The following is a 22,409-nucleotide window of genomic DNA, read 5'->3' on the forward strand; positions in this document are numbered from 1 at the left end:
GGTGCTTGCCCAGCTTTAAGGTAGGAGATAGCTTTGATTCCATAACAGAAGAGGTGACCTGTCCCATCTGTATAATTTCCAGGTACACTTTATCTAGAAGCAGCAGAGGCGCAAAACATTTATAGAAAGAGGCCGTCAGGGCAGCTGACCCTGGGTCATTAGGACTTTACTCCAGACCTTCTGGGAATGAGTGTGTTTGTGTTCACCTCAGTTCTGTCAGGAGCTGATAACGACTCCTCCTGTAATTTTTTTATTCTGTATGCCTCTATATAAGATGTCCCCAGACCACTGCTTTCAGTGCATCTCTCTTGGTTTTGCATCCATTGTGTCCGCTGTATCATTCAGCTTCTTTCATTCCATAATGCAGTCATTGATGTTATTCACTGTGATTTGGTCAGGAAGAAAGGAGTCTTGAAGACTGCAGGAGCCTGTAGACCTCAGCAGTCCTGACTGAAAAACCACAAGGTCATTGGTTCCTGTTCTGCTTCAGTCAGGCTAGGAAGCAATCATTTGTTCAACAAGCGATAGTCCAGTTGTGCATATGTCTTCTTGTGCACCCCAGAAAAGAGAGAGTAATCTCTCACCAGGGCTTGCCTCTGCTGCTGCGTGTCTATCAGACTGACATACTAGCCGGGACAGTGCCACCATCGCCCCACGGCTTGTGCCATCTGTGTGCACCCGGGGAACCCAGACTAGGTTAAAATCCACCCACCATGATGATTGGTGCTGGGGCCCATACCGACAGTGTGCGAATGGTGTCATTGATGAGTCGTTCCTGTCCATTGTTAGGACAGTACACTGAGGCCACCATCAGGGAGGAAAACTCAGACCGTACCTGTCAGGGCCACCGATTGTCCTGTCAAGAGGCAGCGGGCAGACCCCACCACTATAGGACAGTGTGAGTGAACCAATATTCCCACTCCTCCTGTCTTTTTCTTCCTGGATGAATAGTATTGAAACAAAAAGAGCTTAGTCTGCATCCACCCCCAGTCGCAACGGAAAAGGTGTGTTTTCTGGAGTAAGGCTATGCTCATGGGGGGGTCACTAAGTTCCTGCAGTATAGCTTTCTTTTTTTGATAGTGTTTGTGTCCTCAAACGTTTTATGTGTCTACGTGTACATGAAGTGTCAGCATGGATACATCTAGACTGGGGCTTCTCGCTTCACCCCAGTGCCACTGGACTGTGGAGCAGGGTCGTGGCTTGTCGCCTAGCCAGCCTGATTGTGGACACATCCTGAGGGGTGGCCTCCATGAGGTACAATCCCAATTGTACCTCATGGAGGGCAGCACTCCTAGCCACCCCCAGCAGGGCCTCCTTGTCTGTATAATAGTGGAAGCATACAAGAATGTTCCTGCCAGATCGTGTGAATTGGGTTAGAGGGCCTTCTCTGTGAGTGCCATCAAAATGGAAGAGATCCGGCCCATGCCCCTTCAGGAGCATTTTTATGAGGCTTTGAATGTATGGTTTGTGAGGCTTTGAATATATGGTTTAATGGTGTTGCCTTCTTTGCCTTGCCGGGTCCTGTAAATACAGAGATTGGCACTCCGGAACCTGTCTCCAAGTCCTCTTGTTTTTTCTGCAATTGGATCATCTGGTCCTCTGTGGAAATCAGGCAGGCTCTGTATTCCTCAAGATCTAAGCTTCGCTTGTATTTGGCCGATTCCAGAGTATTGACCTCTGAAAAGACTCTGTTTTAAGTCCTTCTTCGCTGCCCATTTCTTTCATGAGGTCAGCAAACATCTGGGTCAAGAAGCTAAGGGAGTTTGTTGTAGCACTTGGCTGTGTCTTCGGCCAGGTTTTGACATTGTCCCAGGGCTGGTTTCGGAATCTTTGCACCACCTCCTTTGCATTTACAGGTAGAGCCCTGGAGGAGCTCCTTAATCTTGCTGTGGCGTTTGGGTCTGGTGGGAGTAATGGCTTGAGTCCCGCGTATCAGTGCCCCAAATGCTTCTCCAGGTCTTGTTGCCGGGGTCCCCACCACATCCAGCAATCTCCAGGCATGTGCCATGTCACAGTCCCCCCAGCTTAGCAGAAGGGGGAGAAATCAGCAATGGGGGTGGGGGGGTGCTGCATTCCCATCACCACCTTCAGAGCCTCTCCTCTGACACAGTCTGCAGGCCTCTCCACCTCCTCTCACAGTCCCTGCCAACTGGGCCCTTGACCTTCAAAGTCCCCGTAGCGTGTAACTCACAGGCCTGCATTCAAGCTGTCTGTGTGCTTTTGCTCCCTGCCCTTCGAGATTGCGGGACCGGCAGGCTCTTGTCTGCATTCTTCTCCAGGGCTCCAGCAGCTGGTCTCTGCCCTTCGGCCTGCGTGTGGCAGAGCGGCCCGCAGCAGTGGCTGGCCTCAAAATGGTAACAGTCAGCAGGCACCTAGGTAATTTCAGTCCCGGTCTGCACTTGTCTCTCTCGGCCCGGGCCCTCGGTCACTTCAGTCAGGTACTGTAAGGGGAGGCCCCATCCGGCCGCCTTGGCCACAACTCCTCTTGTCTACTGCCACCAAATGTCAGTCTCGACCCTCATACCACTGAACAAGTACACTCAGATGCACAACAAAGCTATTAGGAAAAAGGAAGCAAATTTGTTTGTGGCCGCGGCATGCCAGAAAAAGAAATCACATTCCTTTGTATTCCCCGCTTGTAAAAAGAGTTTCCAGAGAAAGGTCCACCAGTAGAGGATAAGTAAAAAAAAAAAATGAGCTACTCTTCCAAGATAAAGTTGTCCTCTCCTGTTGAGTCGCTCCAACTTCTTCCCTTTTCTGAAGAACTCAGCCTCTTCCATAGAGCCGTTCTTTTTTTTAGGAAAACCTCTGGCCTATCTCCCTTTACATTTTACAGTGGGTGGAGGTCCAAAACTGCCCATGTTGGTGGCCAGTTGACATCATTTCTGCATCTTTGGAGTCGCATCATCTTAGACCAGTGGTTCCTGCATATTAGCTAGTGGGTTTATGTCTCCCCCATTGCTCAGTGATTACATCCTATAATTCATTCTACCCTCCCATTCTCCCCTCAACTCCCACAAATATCCTGATAAAAATCAGTTTTCGTTTTTAACCAAAGGACTGATGGAGAAAATCTATTAAAAAGTGTGTTATTCCAATTGCTCCTAGGTCTGAGGATGATATTGGATCTCTAGTATTTCAACAAATTATTTTAAAAAATCAAAATATTCATTGTATCGTAGATACTACTTGATCTGGAATACAACTGGTTTGGTCTTTTTATGTTCTTCGTAACCTTAGTGGGGAGCCGCACAGCGCTACCTTGCAGCATAGAGGTACCTCTCAAAAGTTTCGAGGTCCAGTTGAAATCCTGGGGAAATATTTAAAAGTGAGGAATCTGCGGTTACTTAGAGCCTCTACCACAAAGAACATTACTTCAAGGTAAGTAACTTCGTGTTTTTTGCTTATTAGTATAGTTTCTTGCAAAATATGCTCATGTCCAGTGGGAATTGCCATTGCTTGCAGAGTCTGATCTGCAGTAACAGATGAGGGAGACTTTAAATACTATTGTTGGGTAGAGTTTACTCTGCAAAATAATCCCTGCACACTGCATAGAACCATGTGGATGGTCTAGCCCACTCAGTAGAATTAAGACAGCATTCCCCGATGGTAGTCAATAGGATTTTCAGGTGCTGTCCATGTCAACTTATTATAAACAACCAGCAGGTGTAGCTTTTGCAACCCTTAGATGCTTAAGATTTTTTTTTAATTTAAAAAAATCAGTCAACTGAACTTAAAAAAGAAGTTGAATATCTGTTCAAAAACAGCAATCAGTACATTACTAAGTAATCATGCTTCTTAAGGAATAGTCCAGGTAATTGATTAATATTCATAGTTTAAGGAACACCCCCGGTTATCGTAGCAGTCTAAATATTAAACACAGAAGAAAATGATTAATAAAAAAGAAATACTGTTTAAAATTTGAAAAAGCAGTTGAGCCTATTTTTTGAAGTCTTGAACTATCGGTTAAAAAAAACCTTTTGTAAAATGTAGTTTTCTTGAAGTGATAGTGCTTTATCTAAGCACTATCTTTAATGAAGTCGCAATTGTTGGATTTTAAAAATGGTAAATTATGTCAATGTAAAGTTAACCTAAAAACCTGACCACTAGTAAGTCAAATCAGAATTACTGAATCGGTAACTACTTGGTATTTATTGAGAAATAGCATTGTTGATGGGACAGAATATTTATCCTGTAAAAACAGTGCTTGAAATGTATGCCCAAATACATTCCAAGACTCTGCTCCAGGTAATACCTATTTAATGGCATACCAGAGATCATGTCTGTGATACCGGAAATACTGGAAAAAATCAACAATTTCTATATATGCTCAAAAAAATGCTGTTTTTCTCCAGCCACCACTTTTTCAGATAAGCATGCTCATTTTGACACATGTATCCATCATTAGAGTTGGCGTCTACTCGCTGTGCAAAGTTTAAGGCGACAGAGGGCTCGTAACTGGTAGTTCAAGACTTGAAATGTATATAGCTCTGAATGTTATTATGCTCTTTTTTTGCCCCATCACATCAGATTTTGATATAAAGAACTAGGCAGTGGAAAAAAGGTGCTTTTCTGAATTAGCTTACAAAATGAGGCTGTTTTGGATCTAGTTCACGTTCAAAATCTGCAGGAAGAATTATCTGTCATAATAGCAAGTTACTTTCCTCTGATGGATGTACAATCTCTCACATATCCCTCAATACTGTTTCATCACGTTAACATGTTAAATAGAACTTTTATTTCATATTTTCATTTATTACTTTGCTGCTCTAGACTGTTGAAATTCCTCTTTGGGTACTGAAAACGTTTCCAAAACCAACATTACCAACTCTTATGGGGCCTTACAACAAAATTCGGTATGCTACTTCTAGTGTAGTTTTGCAGATATATGACTGAAGATGCACTGGTGAACATGCACTCTAAAAATGTGTGCTAGGTGGACGAGCCCTCTGAGAAGAAGTATTAAAGACAAGAACCCTGAACGGGGACTACACTTATATAAAATTTACCAAATCCATTTTAGTTCTTTTGAAGGATTCAGATGTAGAATATGTGTGGGAGTACATATCCATCAGAACGAAGGTTAACAAGTCTAATTACAGCATGACAGCCTCATTAAAAATAAAGCAGGGCAAACATTTAACATAATATAATTATTAAAATACACCTTATCAGATTTTTTTTAAACCATAAGTATACAAATATCATTACAGTCAGTCGAATTCTGTATAGTGGGAATTGCAGTGAAATGCAAGTTCTTATGACATTTATTTTGATGAAATCAGATTTAAAGCCTGTACTAAATATTTTGACACTTCATTTAAAAAGCCCTGAAGCCTCAGATTAAGTGTGTCTATAGACTGACAATTTACACACCTAAAATGAATGATTCATTTGCACAGAGAAAGAGTAGACCAAGGAAAGGTAGGCAGTGTATGGTCAATGGATTCTTTTGACTTGATGTCACAAATACATGAGCCATTTTATACCCACACCCACCATCCCACCGCCTTCTCATCCTTGGTTGTAGGGGCAGGGTATCTAGATGTTGACAGTCAATGGTGAGCTTTTACAGATTCATTCAACCTGATCTATTGAAAGCTGTAATGCACGAGTTTTACATCTTTAGACATTTGCTTAATAAGGGTTTTACCTTTTAATTTTAATTCCCTGCTTTCTACCATGAGAGAATTGCTTCTCTGATCACTCCTAGTGAGTGAATATTTAATTGTTGAGGCAAACCAGAAAAATGGTTAACCCCCAATTCCAGTAAGGCTTGATATACTCTGTCCAGATTATTTTTACTCAGACCCACAGTTTCTGGGTTCAGAAAGCAACAGGCCACGCAGATTCTACTGTATATGTCCAAGCTTCAGCAAATGAAAATGAAACGTTTTCTTCTATGGAGTGTTCCCCAGCTGCCAATATTTCAAACCGCTTTGAACCAGAAAGTAGAGGGACAAAGTGTCAATTGCTGCAGTTTTCCTCAAAGGTGATTACAGAGCGAACAATGTTTACTTCATGTGAGAGAGCTTGATACTTTGGGAACCATTTTATTTCACTTCTTTTAATCACTCTTTCAGAGCAGTACGTAGAAACAGTTTGCATTTTAAAAGTACATATTTAACTTTCAAATGCTTTTTCCTCATAAATGGTTTTATTTTACATTCCTTAGTATTTCCTCCCTTTGGAGCCAAAAGGTGTTATCACTTAGCCGTTTTCAGCCAGGAGAAATTGTTTTCTCATCTTTAAGTAAAGGCTTCTTACATTACTGCTCCTAATGGGATGGCCAGATGTCTTGTGAGGATGGTTCTTAAAGATTCCTATACACCCTGCTACCTGACGATAATATTGCAGCTGTATTCGAAGACAAGATTCAAAGCAATGGAGATGGTGTCAGTTAAACCTGTTTTTCTGTCCCCGGTCCTAAATTTATTAACTGTCTTTGACAAATTAATTTTACCAAGGCTGAAATTACACGTAGGAGTTCCTCACACACCACCCGCCCCAGCGAAAAGGTGCCTGGAAGGGTCCCTTTTCCTCATTCTGTCATGTCAGGTATTTTCCCACACCTCTTAAAATGTTTTATGGCTTTCCCTACCTCTTCCTGCTCTTGTTCTCCTTCTCAACAGTATTTTATGGCATAGAACCCACTAGTTGTGCTGACTATGAACATGATGTAGCTTTCAGTATCATCGCCATCATTGCTGTGCGATATACTTGAATCCTAATTACTTTGGCAGTGAGTGAGCATTTTGTCCTTGAGGGCTGGTGTTCTTAATGCCGATCCATTCAGCCCAAGAAACCTAGAGAACTGTTTTCTTGCCAAATAAATCATGGATAGTCAATGTTGATGCCCTGCACCAGAATATTTATATCTACTGTATTTAAGAGCCTCCTGCCCCAAGAAATACTTGAATGATGGTGAAGCTTCTTCCCTGAATCCACTGAGCTAGCACCTTGGGGAGAAAAATAGGCAAGAGTTTGAGAGAGCCTGCAGGAATGTTTCATTATCTTTTCAGTGTGTCTCTTGATAGGATTGTTTCCTTTGTGGACACGCTGAGAATGGCAATTTCTTTTGGTTCAAAGGATGCCTTCTGCGGTAAAGGGGTCCATCCTAATATTGAGGACAATACGGACCTGGTTAACTGTTTTCTGGCTACAGGTGTTAGTGAATCTCTGAACTCGTAAGAAAGTTTCTCAGTTGTTTGTGTGTGTGCACTATACTTAGCAGAACTAAGTGCTTGGAGTACCCATGCTTTTGAATCTGCAGCAAGAGCATGAAGCAGTTTAAGAATGACCTGATTTAAATTAAAAATGTTAATACACAAAGTAGTCAAAAATCCATACATATTTACATTTGCTGCAGTTGTTATGAGATTGTTGTTTCTGAAATCCAAAGAACCCTCAACTTTTCATAGCAGAGTTGGTTCACCAAGCTGAAAGTTCTCACATCGTAACTAGCTGCATCTTTAATCTTTATAATTAGCTATCAATCACAACATTTGCTTTCTTCCACGAGCCAGTCAACAGTTAGCTTGTTTTACCCTAATTGTCTTTCTTAACCTAGAATACATTTTCACATTCTATTTTTTTTCTTAGTGGTACTGGGGAGGGTTTTGAAATACTGAAACAGCTGCTTCCTGGACACAATGTGTTCTTTTAATTCTGAATAGAACAATAACTACTGGCTCATTAAGACTGGTACATCTGCCTACCTCTACCCTTTTGCTGGTCTGCAACTTAGATTAATTCAACACATGCAAGATATCTTCTGTCACCTCACTTATCATAAGAGACTGTTGACCTTTTTCCTCCTCCCCTGATGTGAGAAATGCTGAATTCCATGAAAAACAGAGCTGTTGTGTGGAAAGACAGTGCAAAATGGACGGGTACAATGAAGTGTTATGACACTTTGCTTTTTGAATGATAGATCTCAACCTGAGCATATTCTCATGCTCTTCTACAATGTTTACTGACCTGTCCTAATATGGGCAAGACTGGCCACTTGTGCTTTTTTCCGGTCCAAGAAGGACCTGGCATGGCAGATCGGGCTGGACTGTTCCCATGGGGAACAGAGACAAGACTGATTTGTGTATAGCTGGGTCCAAACTGGGATAGCATGGTGAGCAAAAGAACGATGGATTAAACCCAGATCTGTGACTGGAGGTGAATGTTTGAAAAGTTTAAACGCTCCGTTCATCATTCTTTTGTGTTGCACTCGTAAACCAATTCATCTTGAGATCTTCCATCTCCTTTTACCTTGGTATCTAAATATTGTTACCATTTGGTCACGCTGAACACACTCCATCTCTTGTCTGCCAACAAGTGTTGGCCTAGCCTGTTTCTGACCTCTCTCAGCCTCTATTGCCCTGGCCTCTCACATCCGCTCTTGTCCTGTTTCAGCCACTGTTGCCCTGTCTGCTGTCATCCACTGTTGCTGTCTGCTCTCAGCCGCTGTTGCACCGGCCTCTCTCAGCCGCTGCTACCCTGACCTCTCTCAGCTGCTGTTGCCCCGGCTTTTCTCAGATTCTGTTGCCCCAGCCTCACTCAGCTGCTGTTGCCCCAGCCTCACTCAGCTGCTGTTGCCCCAGCCTCTCTCAGCTGCTGTTGCCCCAGCCTCTCTCATCTGCTGTTGCCCCAGCCTCTCTCATCTGCTGTTGCCCCAGCCTCTCTCATCTGCTGTTGCCCCAGCCTCCCTCATCTGCTGTTGCCCCGGCCTCCCTCATCTGCTGTTGCCCCGGCCTCTCTCATCTGCTGTTGCCCAGGCCTCTCTCATCTGCTGTTGCCCAGGCCTCTCTCATCTGCTGTTGACCCAGGCCTCTCATCTGCTGTTGACCCAGGCACTCTCAGCCGCTGTTGACCCAGGCACTCTCAGCCGCTGTTGACCCAGGCACTCTCAGCCGCTGTTGACCCAGGCACTCTCAGCCGCTGTTGACCCAGGCACTCTCAGCTGCTGTTGACCCAGGCACTCTCAGCCGCTGTTGCCCAGACCTCTGTCCCACCACTGTTGTCATGACCTCTCTTCACCGCTGTTGTCCTTACGTCTCTCAGCTGCTGTTGTCCTGGCCCCTCTCAGCCTCTTTTTGTGCTCACATCTCAGCTGCTGTTTTCAGCCATTAATGGCCTGACTTCTAACTACCAGCGCTGCTCTAGCCTCTAGTGACCAGCGCTACCCTATCCTCTCTCAACCAGCGCTGGCTCGGTCCTCTATCAGGCAGTTCTACACTGTCTTCTTTCAACCAACAGCCTCATGATACTGGTCCCTCAAAACCAGTGCTGCCCTGGCCTCTCTCATCCAACTTTGTACTGGTTTCTCTCATCCAATAATGCTCTGGCATTTTTCTCAAACGCGGTTGCTCTTGTCTCTCTCCCAGCCGCAGTTGCCCTGCCCACTTTCAATCAGGTTTCCCATGGTCTCTCTCAACTAGTGTTGCCTGGGCCTTTCTCAGCTAATGTTTACCTAGCTTCTAACACAGGCCTCTTCTGGTATGTGCAGTTTCGTCTCTACCAAAGCATGCTATCTCAGCCTCTTTTAAAAAAGTCACCCTCTTTTAATAGATGGTACTCTGGTACTTGGCATAATGTACCACCCTACATTTTAACAAGCGCCTCCATGGCTTTCCCTAAAGTACACCGCCAGGCCCCTCCCTATAAGTGACACCTGGCTTGCCCTAATGTCGTGACACTTCGCACTTACCTACAAGTAGTACTCATGCTTTCCCTTTATTGATTTTCTCCCCATTTTCTACTTTATGCTTATTCTTTTTGTCTGCCTTTTTGGTTTTGCATGCCCCTTTTAACCTTAAACTTCTTGTCCTGCGCTCTCATCCCACCAACCTGCTTTTCTAGCATATCTCACACCCATTCTTTCTTTTCTCATCAGTTGTCATCCAATTTCACCTTCCTCATGCTTTCCATCTTCCCTACTTAATTTATCTGTCAAGTACATTAGCCTACCATCACTCATTACTTCATTTTTTCCATTTCATCCTGTTATCATACTTGCTTCCCACACCAGTGCAACAGCTCCATACTCCTTCTTAGGGTGCCTATATTTAGACTAGTCTCTGTGATTGAGTGCCTGTTGTATCACGCAGGCCCCAAGCTATGGAATAACCTTCCCCTTGATCTTGTACAACTCTGCATTCAAAAGGGTTCTGTAGACTTTCCTGTTTTACTTGTCTCTTTGTCTTTCCTCTTTATTTTTGATTCTGTTTGTTTTTTGTTCCCATTTCTTCTTTTTTCTTTGTATGTTTTTTAGCATAGCACCTTGAGCAAACAAGTGATTTATAAATTAACAGTTGAATTCTCATCACTCAGTTCCATCCTTTGTACTCTGAATCGTCTTTTATTCACTTCCTAATGCTCACTTATTGCACCACTCGCTTTCTCTCCCATTGCTCCTTTCTACTGTCCTATTCTTTCACTTTTGTTCTCCACCACCACTCATGATCTCTGTCATCTTTTTTTTTCCACATTGCTCCCCATCTCATCTGCCTCTCTTGTCCCCCATTCCCCCACTTACTTCTTTATTTCTCTTTTTCTTAACTTAACCTGCCTTGTCACTTTCAGCCTAAATAAGGCTATTCTCCTTAACACTGCTGCCAATGAATGGCCCTGTTGGTTGTTGTAGGTGTGGGATAGATGTTTGTGTCTTAAGGCAATAATATTTGCTTTTTGTGCTTCCTGCAGAACTTTCTATCGGTTTGAGGCAGTTTGGGACAGCTCACTGCATAATTCTCTTCTTCTCAACCGGGTGACACCGTATGGGGAGAAGATCTACATGACTCTGTCAGCATACCTCGAGGTAAGTTCATGATGGTGTCAACACATTTTGATGTGAGAGTAAGGTCCTGTAAGTGTGCCTTAATGCAAATACAGAGACCTTGAGGTACCCCAGAGAGAGTAAACCAGCACCCTTTACCATGTTGTCATGCAGAACGTCAAGTGTACGGAATTGTAATGAAATCTGCTTCAAACTTTGTTCTGTTAGGCAGTACTTGCTGTTTGATTATAGCCTGATGTTGATCTGGTGCAGCTCCTGCATTAGTCCTGGTATTTCATGAACATTTGTAATTTTAATGAACGGATATTCAAGCAGTTCCTAGGATCGATTTCACATATAACTGTGTAGAACAGGTTGTTCTCCAGAAAGGGATTTTCTTTGATATTCTAAAAAAGCAAAAAGTCTCCACCAAATGCTTGGGATCCTAAACTGCATTTTAAATTGCGATGATTTCTTTTAAATATATATTTTTTTTAAAGCATTATATATTATATTTGACAGGGAAAAAGTGTATTTTTCTAATTGATGGGATATATGTTTCTGCCTCTTTATGGATTAGAGCTAGAATCCCTGAATACTGTTCTCTTTTTTCAGTCTTCTTTTTCACACCTGAACTTAGTTTCTAAAGAGAACATTTTGGTTCACTTGACTTCTTTAGAGATTACCCATTGTTTGCATAAATTTTTAATAAAGTAATGTTTATTCAGGGTTGGTTCCATCAGGCTTAGCTTCTTCTCTCATGTCTCTTCACCACTTTGTCGGCTCCCTCTAATAAATGTCCTTCATGTTTTTTAAAACAATCTTTAAAATACAAACCCAGAGTGTGAGTTGTTTTCTTCAACATTCCTATTCCAAAAGAGTTTGCATCCCAGATACAATCGAACCTGAGTCCTCCACGGTAACAACTAATGTGGCCTGAGTTACCCATTCAGGTGAGAAATGCTTCAAAGGCTGGTATCACCAATTCTTTCAGCTCTTTGTCCAGCTTGTTTCAACTCCTACTGCTTACGGAAAATTGGTCAAGAAGCAGGTCCAGGTCCAGGCATCAAAGTTCTCCACTTTGTGCTGCTCACTTGAGTTCAGGGGATCTTAGACAATAATATGGACCAATAAACTGACACTAGTCTGGGACAGAACTCCCAACTATCATGAGTTGGTTCATAACAGGCTCTCTCAAGTAGATGATGGGACGTGCTACGAAGTTTTTTAGAACAGCTAAAAAGCTCAATATTAATACAATCATCTCACTGAAAACAGCAAAGATGATATTGGATTAATTTTAACCCCGGGCCCCAAGCAAGACCATTAATGTGTTTGGTGCTGTCTTTTCATACTGCACCACAGAGACCTTCCCGACTCAAGACTTCCTTGCTGCCTCTGCAGTGTGAAATATGTTTAATGCAGTGAAGATACATGCCACAGAGAAACAAAACGGCCTTAGTTCCCTATATGTCTCTGAGCTGGCAGCTTTTCCTATCTACTGGCAGTTTAGCTGCTCTTTAAACTGCTCCCATTGCTCCTCACCATGAGTTGGGGAAGGATTCAGACCGCCAGCTTACTGTGTGCCCAGGAGGATGGGACTGCAGTACTCTTGTGCTACATAGCTTCAACGCTAGCCAAAAGCGCTTAGCTCTACAGGTGGTCTACTTGCTCTTTAAACTGCTCCTGTTGCTCCTCACCATCAGCTAGGGTGGGACTCGGTCCCCCAGCTTACTGTGCGCCCAGAGGGGCAGGACTGTAACACTTGTGCTACATAGTGCCAATGCTAGCCCATAGTGGCGGGTCTCTACAGGGGTTTACTTGCTCTTTAAATCCTCCCGTTGTTCCTCACAATCAGCTGGGGTGGGACTCGGTCCCCCAGCTTACTGTGTGCTCAGAGGAGCGGGGCTGCAACACTCCTGTGCTACATAGCGCCAATGCTAGCGCACAGCACGGCTACAGGCTTTTTACCTCCTCTTTAAACTGCTGCCATTGCTCCTCACCATCAACTGGGGTGGGACTCGTCCCCTAGCTTACTGTGCGCCCAGAGGGACGAGACTGCAACACTCTTGTGCTACCTAGCGCCATCGCTAGCTGGTAGTGCAGGACTCACCTGGGCGCATGCCCGGGCAAAGACCAGACCCATCTTAGCCTGGAAGAGGCTGCTTGGGCCATCCCTCTTGGCTCTTGCTAATTTAAGGTATTTATGCACCTAAGAGAATGTCATTAGTGCGCTAAATGGGGCACCCAACCACTATCCCTTGCTAAGGAACAAAGTTGACTGGTGCTTTTATCTCTCTGCATGTTGGGGAAAAATAATTTTCCAGGAGGGGAAGCTGTTTAAGCATCTGTCCTGAAGCTCACGTCTGTAGCCTGTATTTTGGAAAGGGCAATAGGGGTGGTGAGCACCGAAATCGCACTGTCAGGGAGATTATCTTTAAACATAAGCCCTCCCCACCATGTTTTGTTATCTGTGCTGGTGGATACTGCATCTAAAAGCCTTGTCTCTAATCTTCCTTTGGTTCCTACACCTACCACTCCTTCAAATGTTCTATCCATGAGCTCTAGCCTTCCAGCTTCTTGAAATTTAAAAGCTAAGAGGGCAACTCGCTTAAAGCCAACAGACAAATCAGCAATTGTTTCTTATTTTGCAGCGTAAATCCACACATGAGAAGTCTGTGCAGTGTGATGCCTTACTCACATTGCTCTCACCTTTGATGGGGAAGCGGACTTTTTTGCAATTCTGATTGCATGGCGTCTGTTATGGAGTCCTATCTAGAGAAGTTCACCTTTACCCTAAAGGCAGAACTTGCACCTCTATTTGCCTTTCTCGACTGGGTAGAACAAAAACTAGAGGCATTACAAAAAAGTCTGTTGCCATCAATGATAGAGAATTACACTAGCCGTACCTCAGAAGTAGTGCAAGGAATATTTAGATTTACAGACAAGAAATACTGTTTTCTCCAATTCACAACCACGTTGTGCTCCAGAATCTGTTCACACCCAGGCCAATGCAGTCAATCCCAAGGGGCGGCATCTGAGCCTTAAGAGACGCTGTATAGTAGAGGATCATGGCAGACCTAACTCAGTTGGCCAAACCAACAGGTTAATCACTCAATATCCACTACTTCCTCTAGAATGCAGTTCCTATTTAATTGTACTCAAAGATGTCTCAGTTCTCCTGCTCCAGACTAATGAAGACTCTTTGGCCTTGAAAAATAAAACCACTGATTAGCTTAGTTCTAATTTGGGATTGACACAGGATCTCTCAAGGGACGTCTTGATGGTCAAGAGGGTTCCATGGGTAGGCATTCATCCCAAGGACACACCCAAGGATTGTGAACTTATACATTTTAAGAACCCAGTATTCACTGATATATTATTACAGCTAAACAAGATGTCTTCACCAGTGAGTCAAATTAAACTCTCTCACTTGGATATTTTTACAGGCTTTTTTCTTCTCCCAAAAGCCCTATGATCTTGAACAGGATAATAGCTCCAACTTCCAACCCTGGTTGGCAGTTGTTTAACATTCCTACCCAGAATTCTTTTGATTTACTCTCTCACGTAGATGACCAAGATTGATGATGCACAAACTTTGGAGGTACTGCCCCAAAATCATTGAAGTTTAGAGTCCAGCAGAACAGGCTGTGCGGGCACCAGCTGTTAATTCAACTTCGGCCTAATCAAATATGTATATTACCACCCACAAAGACTTGGTTTCATTATTGAACCTGTGTCATAGTTTGTCAGAATCAGATCTAGAGGATTCTCCTGGGGAGCAATTGAAGGCTAAATCCCTGGGTCTTTTTAACATACTAATTTGGAACATTGCTGGCCTGATGTCCAAAGGGAGGCTTGTGAATGGTTAAAGTATATTTCTGATTTTGATGTTTGCAAGTTCCAGGAAACGTGGTTGACCCAGCCAATATACATATCCAGTTATACTACCTTTTATACTAAAACAATTTCTTCTGCAAGTGGAAGGGCTTGAGGAGGTTTTGCTAACTGGGGTAAAAATTGATCTAAACCTCTGTATAGAACAAGTGAGCATTTACTCACATGATATGTTAGGCATATAAATCAAAATGTTGGGATGCAGTGCCTTTTTTGTTTTAACATTTACCCAAGACTTAGGTCTAGGAGTGTGGAATCGCAAACTTTAGTCACTTTGTTAATTCAATTAAGTCCGAATGTATGATCATGATAGGAGGAGCTATGAGTATCACCTTTGTGCCTGTGTATGGCCTTCATCTGTCATAGACGGGGAGGAACGAGAGTTGGGGTATACCATCCCTTAGCACTAATTCTTATGTCCCATGCACAGCAGCAGCCTCTCAGCTTGCCCGATTTACTATTTAAAATGGATTAAGAGCATGCAACGGAAGACCCATCTCTAATAAAGACGGGCTGCCAACCTTTAGGAAAGGGTCAACTAGACCCAAAATCAATTACATTTTGATCTCTGTTTACAAGTAGGACAAATTAGTAGATTTCACTTGGGATAAAAGAGAGGATAGCTATCATTATCCATTGCATTTAAAGCTCACAGGAACCTTAATTATTAAATGTTGTGTCCTCATAACTCCATCTGTGATGCCCATTTGGGGAATAACCATAAGTCAATTATATGGCCATAGATGTTGGGAAATATTGAGAATCTAACAGAGATCTACAACTTATTTGCCACAGTCCTAACTCACTATATCCACACTCTCCCCTCTGAGATGCCAATTGTCAACATCCATAGTAATCTGGTTGACACTTTAAAAATGGACTTGTGAAAACCCCCTGGGAGGAAACCCTACTTAAGTAAAAATAATGTCCCTGACACAAACACTTGGTTCACCAGAGATTGTTGAAAGACCAAGAAAGATCTTGTAACTGCAATTAAATCTAAAGCATTAGATGAGGTCTGGAAAGCTAGAGCTCACTATAAGGCAAGACTGAAGCAAGCACAATGTAATTGGGATGACTCCATCTGGAGCGACTAAGTAGTGGGAGTTAGGTCTAGAGATAACAGATTATTCTGGAAAATAATCGCCCATGGGAGTGAACTGTCTGAAGCCCAGTTTGACTGCTACCTGAACTAGGCAGTTTGGGAGGCTCACTTTACTAGTAAGTAAAGATTTGTTGTTTAGTCACTTAAAACCATAACAATGTAAAAAAAGAAAGGCGTTTTAAGATACATTCAAATTGTTAATAAGCTGTCTTTAGCAGTTTATTAATTTACATGTAGCCATATTGCTTATTTGTAAACTTCTTCCTGATGCATATAAAACACACTGTGATAACTCAATTGAGCTGTCCGATCCTCATAGCAGTTCATTTGCTTCTTAAAACATAACTCATTCTATTTGTAGTCAAACATCTAATAGTACCATTGAATGCTGATATCAAGTGTTTAAAAAGAACATCATCTTATAGTGTCACCCTGTCCTCCCAGAGTCCTGAGCCTTTCCTGATGTGTTATTATTATTATTTGTTTGTTTGCATAATTGCCTGGGACCATTGCATGAACAGTTGGCACAGCCCTGCATGAAAACATTTCTCTAAAATCAGCTAAACAATTTTTAGCAGTCATTAGGCTCATATTTCCTTCTAGTTGGTTGATTTGAGGACCTGTGTTGGCTCAGTTAGTCACAGTGGTAGAGATCTTATACCTGGTGGACCGTATAAAAGGTTGAAGGAGGATGGTGCTGCCTTGTTGAGTGCTGCTTTTGTGTTACCAAGGAGAGAAATTTCACTAGGGCGCAGTTCAGTTGTAGGTCCCCAGGTGCAAAACACGGCATCACTGCTTGCCTCCTTATCCATAGGCCTCATCCATTAATTTTTTTTTTTAATAAGGCTTTTCTTTCTGATACAAGATGATCGCACTAGCAGAGGGCATGTAGGAGGTCTTCTGTGCCCTCACCACATAAGCAACAGGTAGTGTCTGTCACGTCTCTCAGCCAGGGGACTGCATTTAGAGCACATAGTAGAAGCCCTAGCCGATACTTTAAGAATTGCTCCTTTGTTTGCCTTGAGAAACCGAGGCCTAGATATGGCTGTGGTACCAGAGATGTGTAGGTGTACAGAGTCATCCACACGTGAGATCTCCTTGAGAAGGCTGCTTTGTCCTCCAGCAGGGATTGGAGCCTGATTGATTTCCCAGCTGCTTTTTTGAAGGCGCTGTGCGGGATTGAGGTCCTCCGGAGGTCGGTGAGCCCCGTCACCCTGAGTGAGTCATCCAAATGGACCCTGAACTGAGAGATGTTCTTGCATTCAAGCTCCTGCCACAGATGGCGGTTAAGGGACTCCGAAGTGGTGCCTCGGGCTTTACTCCATACGTTGATGTATGCGCTATGTCTTGCCAAAGAATGATCCAGTAGGCCGAACTCCAGTCTCATTTGGGTGGGGGAGGTAAATTTAGGAAGATTGAAGCTCATCCGGTATGCTTTTCTTACTGTGTGATTTCAGATTTCTGTGTCTCTGCCTCTTTGTTCTTCACTTCTGTATGTTATTATGGGCAAGAGTTTGGGTTTTAAGTACTTGTAGGAGGGGGTATATGAGGGACCTTTCAAGTGTACTTTTAGCCTTTTTAAAGATAGTGCTATCGCTAGGCCTTTTCCCATTATACACCCTCTTTGATGGACAAAGTTCCCTGCTTTGTTAATGGGGACACAGAGGTATTTGTACCTTTCTGTTTAAACAAGCTGTGTCGTGCCCCAGTAACACGCACTTGGGGGCACCTGGGTTCTGATCGACATTGTGCGTGTTTTTTAAAAGTTTGCAGTCAGGATGTTGGCAGCCAAGTAGTGTTGAGTGGCATTTATCAGCCACTGGAGCCCTATTTTCGTGTGGCTCATCAGCAGAAGCTGGTACGCGTACATGAGGCACAGTAGCTCCAGGTCTCCAATTTTTGGGGCGTGCGAGTTTGTAAGAGCGAGTGAGCCCACCAGGTCTGCTAAGTATAAATTGAAAAGTGTGGGGGCCAGAACACAGCCCTGTTTTAGACCTTTTTTTGTTGGAATTTTTCTTGAGAAATGAGTGACTGTTCCCAGTTTTGTTTAGATCCATGTGTCCGTATGAAGAGCTATTATCAGGTGTAAAGGTGGATGTGGAAGTCCCCAGTTTGATAGCTTCTTCCACAGCAAGTTCTTTTCCACATAATCAAATGCGGCCTTAAAGTCTGCCTTTAGTCACTTTACTGAGCCCGGTGAAAAGTGGCCTAGTGATCAGGATGAAGCCCCCCACCCCGAATTGCCAGACTTAACTCCTGCAGACTTACAATTCTCCCTGATGGAGACAAAGGCTGTTATAGTTGTGGTAAAACTAGGCAAGACAACCTGGGTGGATAAAATCCCAGCTCAACTGTTGTCTCATGATGAATCAGTTTGGGTCCCCCATGTCAGTTTTTTCTCAAGCTCTATAATCTCAGGTGCTCTGATCCCGACAACTGGAAGGGGGCAGAGATAATCCCCATAGATAAAAGGGGGGGCTGTACGAACCCAGGTAATTTTAGCCTAATAAGGCTTATAAACATCCTACAGAAGGTCTATGCGAGACAAATACTCAATAAACTCTTAGAGTGGATTGATGGTACAGAGATCTTGACCCCCTATCAGGCAGGGTTCAGAGCGAAAGTCAGCACCATAGACGAAGTTCTAAGGTTCATTATAATTATTTGGAAGTTTACTAAGTTGAGAGACACCCATCTATATGTAGCTTTTGTAGATCTTAGGGCTGCCTTCGACATAGTCCCAGGGGATTGCTGTGGGCTTCACCTAAGAGGTTCCCTAAGCGTTGGTTGCTATGGGCTTCACTTCTGAGGTTGGGGGTTCCCTAAGCGTTGCTTGCCCTGTTAATAAGACTTCACCAGGACAACTATACTCAAGTTCTCTCGTAGGGGATTTCCATGTATATTCATAAGCACTGAATAGTTCCGCACGCCTGCGGGGACCCCGGAGCACTGTTCTGAAAATGTCTTCTTAAGTGTAGATGTTTGCCTTTCTTGAGGAAGGCCTGCAAAGTCACTTAAGAATGTCAATGTGCAGCCTAGAGGAAAGGCTACAAAGGCCAAATTGTTCATTCTTTTTTGGTTGAAAAAAGGGTACTGTAATATAGATATACATTAAAAACACGTATATTCTAGAGATGATGCAGAAAAAATCTTTCACAAACCTTTTTTACAACGTTATATAAGGATGAAGCAATGTATGACAGTGTAGCCCATAAGCTGCCATTATACAGAGTGAAAATACAGCTGTGCCTTTAAGAGGAGATAGTCTTCATGTATCCCATCATGCATAGCAAGAGGCAGTTGCCTCAGTTCTTTTTTCAGCTCCTTCTGACAGGACGCTGAAGCATTGAGCTCCACCTATTTATAGGTTTTTTTGACAAAATTTCACACAAATCCTTTGGATTTCATTCTCACTCAACGTCTTTCAACCAGATTGAGTGTTTTCTGTCCTTTTTTTTTGTCAAATTCTGACAGAAATTTAAGGCTTTTTCCATCCAACATGCCTTCACTTTTTGATAAGTGCCCTAGCTGTGGCAGGAAGAAAGCTAAAACAGACCCACATCAAGTCTGTATTATTTTCCTGCCATCTTCTCATAAACCTGATGCCTGCGACATCTGTAAAACCTTCTCCAGGCGGTGTGCGTGACAGGGAGAAAATTTGCCTTCAGGCGAAGGAGGACAGTAGACTGAGGACACAATCCACAGGCAAGACCACAGAGCGAGGGGAAGGTCAGTCTTCCACCAGGGCTCTGACTTCATCCTCTGGAGCAGCTTCCAAATCTGCTAAAAAATTACACAGGTCCCCGACAACGTCGAGAGCATTGACGTCGAGACAAGGAACATCGCTGACCTGTTAGCCGTTGAGGACCAGCTCACCGCCGAGGAAGAGACACCGCTCGCCGTCAAGAGCATTATCGTCGACGGGACGGCACAGACATTCGCCTTCGAGGAGTTCTCTGTCGGGGTCACCGTCGACACGACAGGGAAGGTCGACATCGAGGGACATTACTCGCCGTCGGAGACAATCAAAGTCATCCCACCGATGTCGGGACAGATCGCCGTCAAGGGGCTCTCAATGGCGTGAGGGATCAACGTCGATAGGTACACGCCGACGTCGTACTTCGATGTCTAGAAGCTTGTCAACGTCGAGAAGGCATTTAAAGAGACCAAGGAGAGTTTACACCACTTCTGAGTCTTTGGCTTCTCTGATTCTATTACCACCTTCTCCTCAGCCATCTCCTTTACCACCAACACCTCTGGCACTTGCAGCTCCTCCTCTGATACCACCTTCTGAGGCGGCCCCTGTGACTCCTGCAGGATCCACAAGACACTTGCGTCATTCCTCGAGACGTTCCTCTACGTCTAGACACTGTCATTGTCATGACTCGGATCACAGGTCTCCGTGCGTCCACCGTAGGCATTCCTCTTCATCCACAAGAGATTACTCTCCGACGTTATCTGACTCCCCGTCTCCGAGAGTTTCACCTATAAATGATGTGAATACTTTTCAGGAGGTATTAATTTACGTTGCTACCAAGCTTAACATCCCCCTGGCAGTACCGACTCCAACAACCTCTATCATATTTGAGACATTACACCAACGATCTTCGCCTAGGCCATTACTGCTGTTGGTCCCAGGGCTACTTGAACCGGTAATGGACATTTTTCTAACACCGTCCACAACTAAGACTGCACATTCCAGATTCCTAAAGAAATACCGTCCTCCCGAGCAGGAACCTTTAGTTCTGAGGGCTGATCCAGTGCCCGATTCGGTGGTAATCGTGGCTGCCAAATTCAACTTCTCCTTCATCCTCCTCTCCACCAGACAAGGAGAGTAAAAGATTGATGCCGCAGGCCGCAAAGTTTGCACAACATCAGCCATCTCCATGAAAGCGCCTAGTGCCACTGCCCTTTTGGGTAGATATGATTGCGCCCTTTGGGATTCTATGCTACAATTTACCAATCACCTTCCCAAAGACAAGAAGGAGGATTTCTTTGAAATTGTAAACAAAGGTGCTATGGTCTCCAACCAGATTATTAGCGCGGCTGCAGATTCCTCCATTTTATCAGCTCATGGGTATTGTCATGGCGTATTTTTAAGAAGACATTCCTGGCTACGCCTTACTTCACTCAAGCCAGAAGCGCAACAGAGGATACAGAACCTTCCTTTTTCAGGTTCTACTTTGTTTGGGTCTCATGCGGACAATGAGATGTCTAGGATGAAAACGGAACTAGACACTCTTAAAGTGGGCATTGAGAAGCCAAGAGAACAGTGGAAAACTTTCCGTCCCTACCACCGTAGATTTTTCTCTCAAAGGCTTCAAACTCTGCAATGGGTGCCGCCTAGATCCCAGCACCAACAACACCAGAGACCTTTTTTCGACCCAACAAAAACAAACAAGGGGTCGCTCCACACCACAGACCGCCCAAGGAGGACGTCAAACATCGGCGTTGAAATCCTGAATCCTTACTTCCCCCTCTTCCGTTACCCACTCTGGTAGGGGGAAGTATGTCGCATTACCTGGAAAAGTGGCAACGCGTAACATCAGACACCTGAATTTTGAATATTGTGCAGAATGGCCATTGTCTCAGGTTCACAAGCCCTCTGCCTTCTATTCCACCCAAGCCTGTAAAATGCCACCTCAACGCTCTCAAAGTAGAGGTCAGAACCCTATTACAAAAGAAGGCGATAGAACCTGTTCCAATGAACCAGCAAGGAAAGGGAATCTACTCAAGGTACTTCCTGGTACCGAAAAAAGACAAGCACGAGTGCCGACCCATTCTCAATCTAAGAATAGCCAACAAATGGATTTGCAAGGAAAAATTCTGAATGCTATCCTTAGACCAAATCTATACTCAACTTCATCAAGGCGACTGGCTCTGTTCAATAGATCTCCGCAATGCTTACTTCCACATTCCCTTGGCCAAAAAACATCAGAAATTCTTAAGGTTTCTCGTCAGTCAAAGCCATTACCAATATACAGTGCTACCTTTCGGCCTCAAGTCAGCACCCAGGACGTTTTCCAAATGCATGGTGGTGGTGGCAGCCCATTTAAGGAAACATCTGATCTTCATCTATCCCTACCTAGACGATTGGCTCATAAAAGCATCCACATCCCGAGAGGCCCAACAGCATTTCAATTGGACCTACCAACTGCTCCAGAGACTGGGCCTTCAGGTCAATCTCTCCAAGTCCACGACATTACCTGTACAGAGGTTGCACTACTTAGGCGCCACCATTGACACCACTCAAGCAAAGGTGTTTCCTTCGGACGAGCAACGTTTATAAATCCTCCAGAAGTGCCAGCTACTCGAGAAAGTCCCTCAGTCCACTGCAAGGACGGTATCATCTCTCCTGGGGTCGATAGCGCCTTGCATCTATCTCACTCCCAACGCTCGCCTCCATATGAGACCTTTGCAGGAGTGCCTGGAAAACCAATGGAATCAACTAGTAGGCATTTGGGAGGACAGCATCTTTCTTTGTCCTCATGCCATTCAATCCCTCAAGTGGTGGTGTTCTCCGAGCAATCTCCTGAAAGGGATGCCGTTTTACCAACGGCCTCCCACTCAGACAATAGTCACGGACACATCGTTGCTCAGATGGGGTGCACATATGGATCATCTACAGATTCAAGGCTC

The 22,409-nt window shown here is 43.9% G+C and overlaps 1 protein-coding gene across 14 annotated transcripts in view; it reads left to right on the forward strand.

Annotated features, from left to right (window-relative positions):
• The window catches only part of KIF1B (kinesin family member 1B), a 1,289,105-nt gene that overhangs the window by 1,031,456 nt on the left and 235,240 nt on the right, over positions 1-22,409 (forward strand). For all 14 annotated transcript variants that reach the window (XM_069241187.1, XM_069241189.1, XM_069241193.1 and 11 more), the window contains one exon: positions 10,696-10,810. In XM_069241187.1, coding sequence (XP_069097288.1) covers positions 10,696-10,810 — 115 coding nt within the window. The remainder of the gene's footprint in view (positions 1-10,695; positions 10,811-22,409) is intronic.

The sequence above is a fragment of the Pleurodeles waltl genome, chromosome 6 (genome assembly GCF_031143425.1).
Source record: "Pleurodeles waltl isolate 20211129_DDA chromosome 6, aPleWal1.hap1.20221129, whole genome shotgun sequence".
Lineage (NCBI taxonomy): Eukaryota > Metazoa > Chordata > Amphibia > Caudata > Salamandridae > Pleurodeles > Pleurodeles waltl.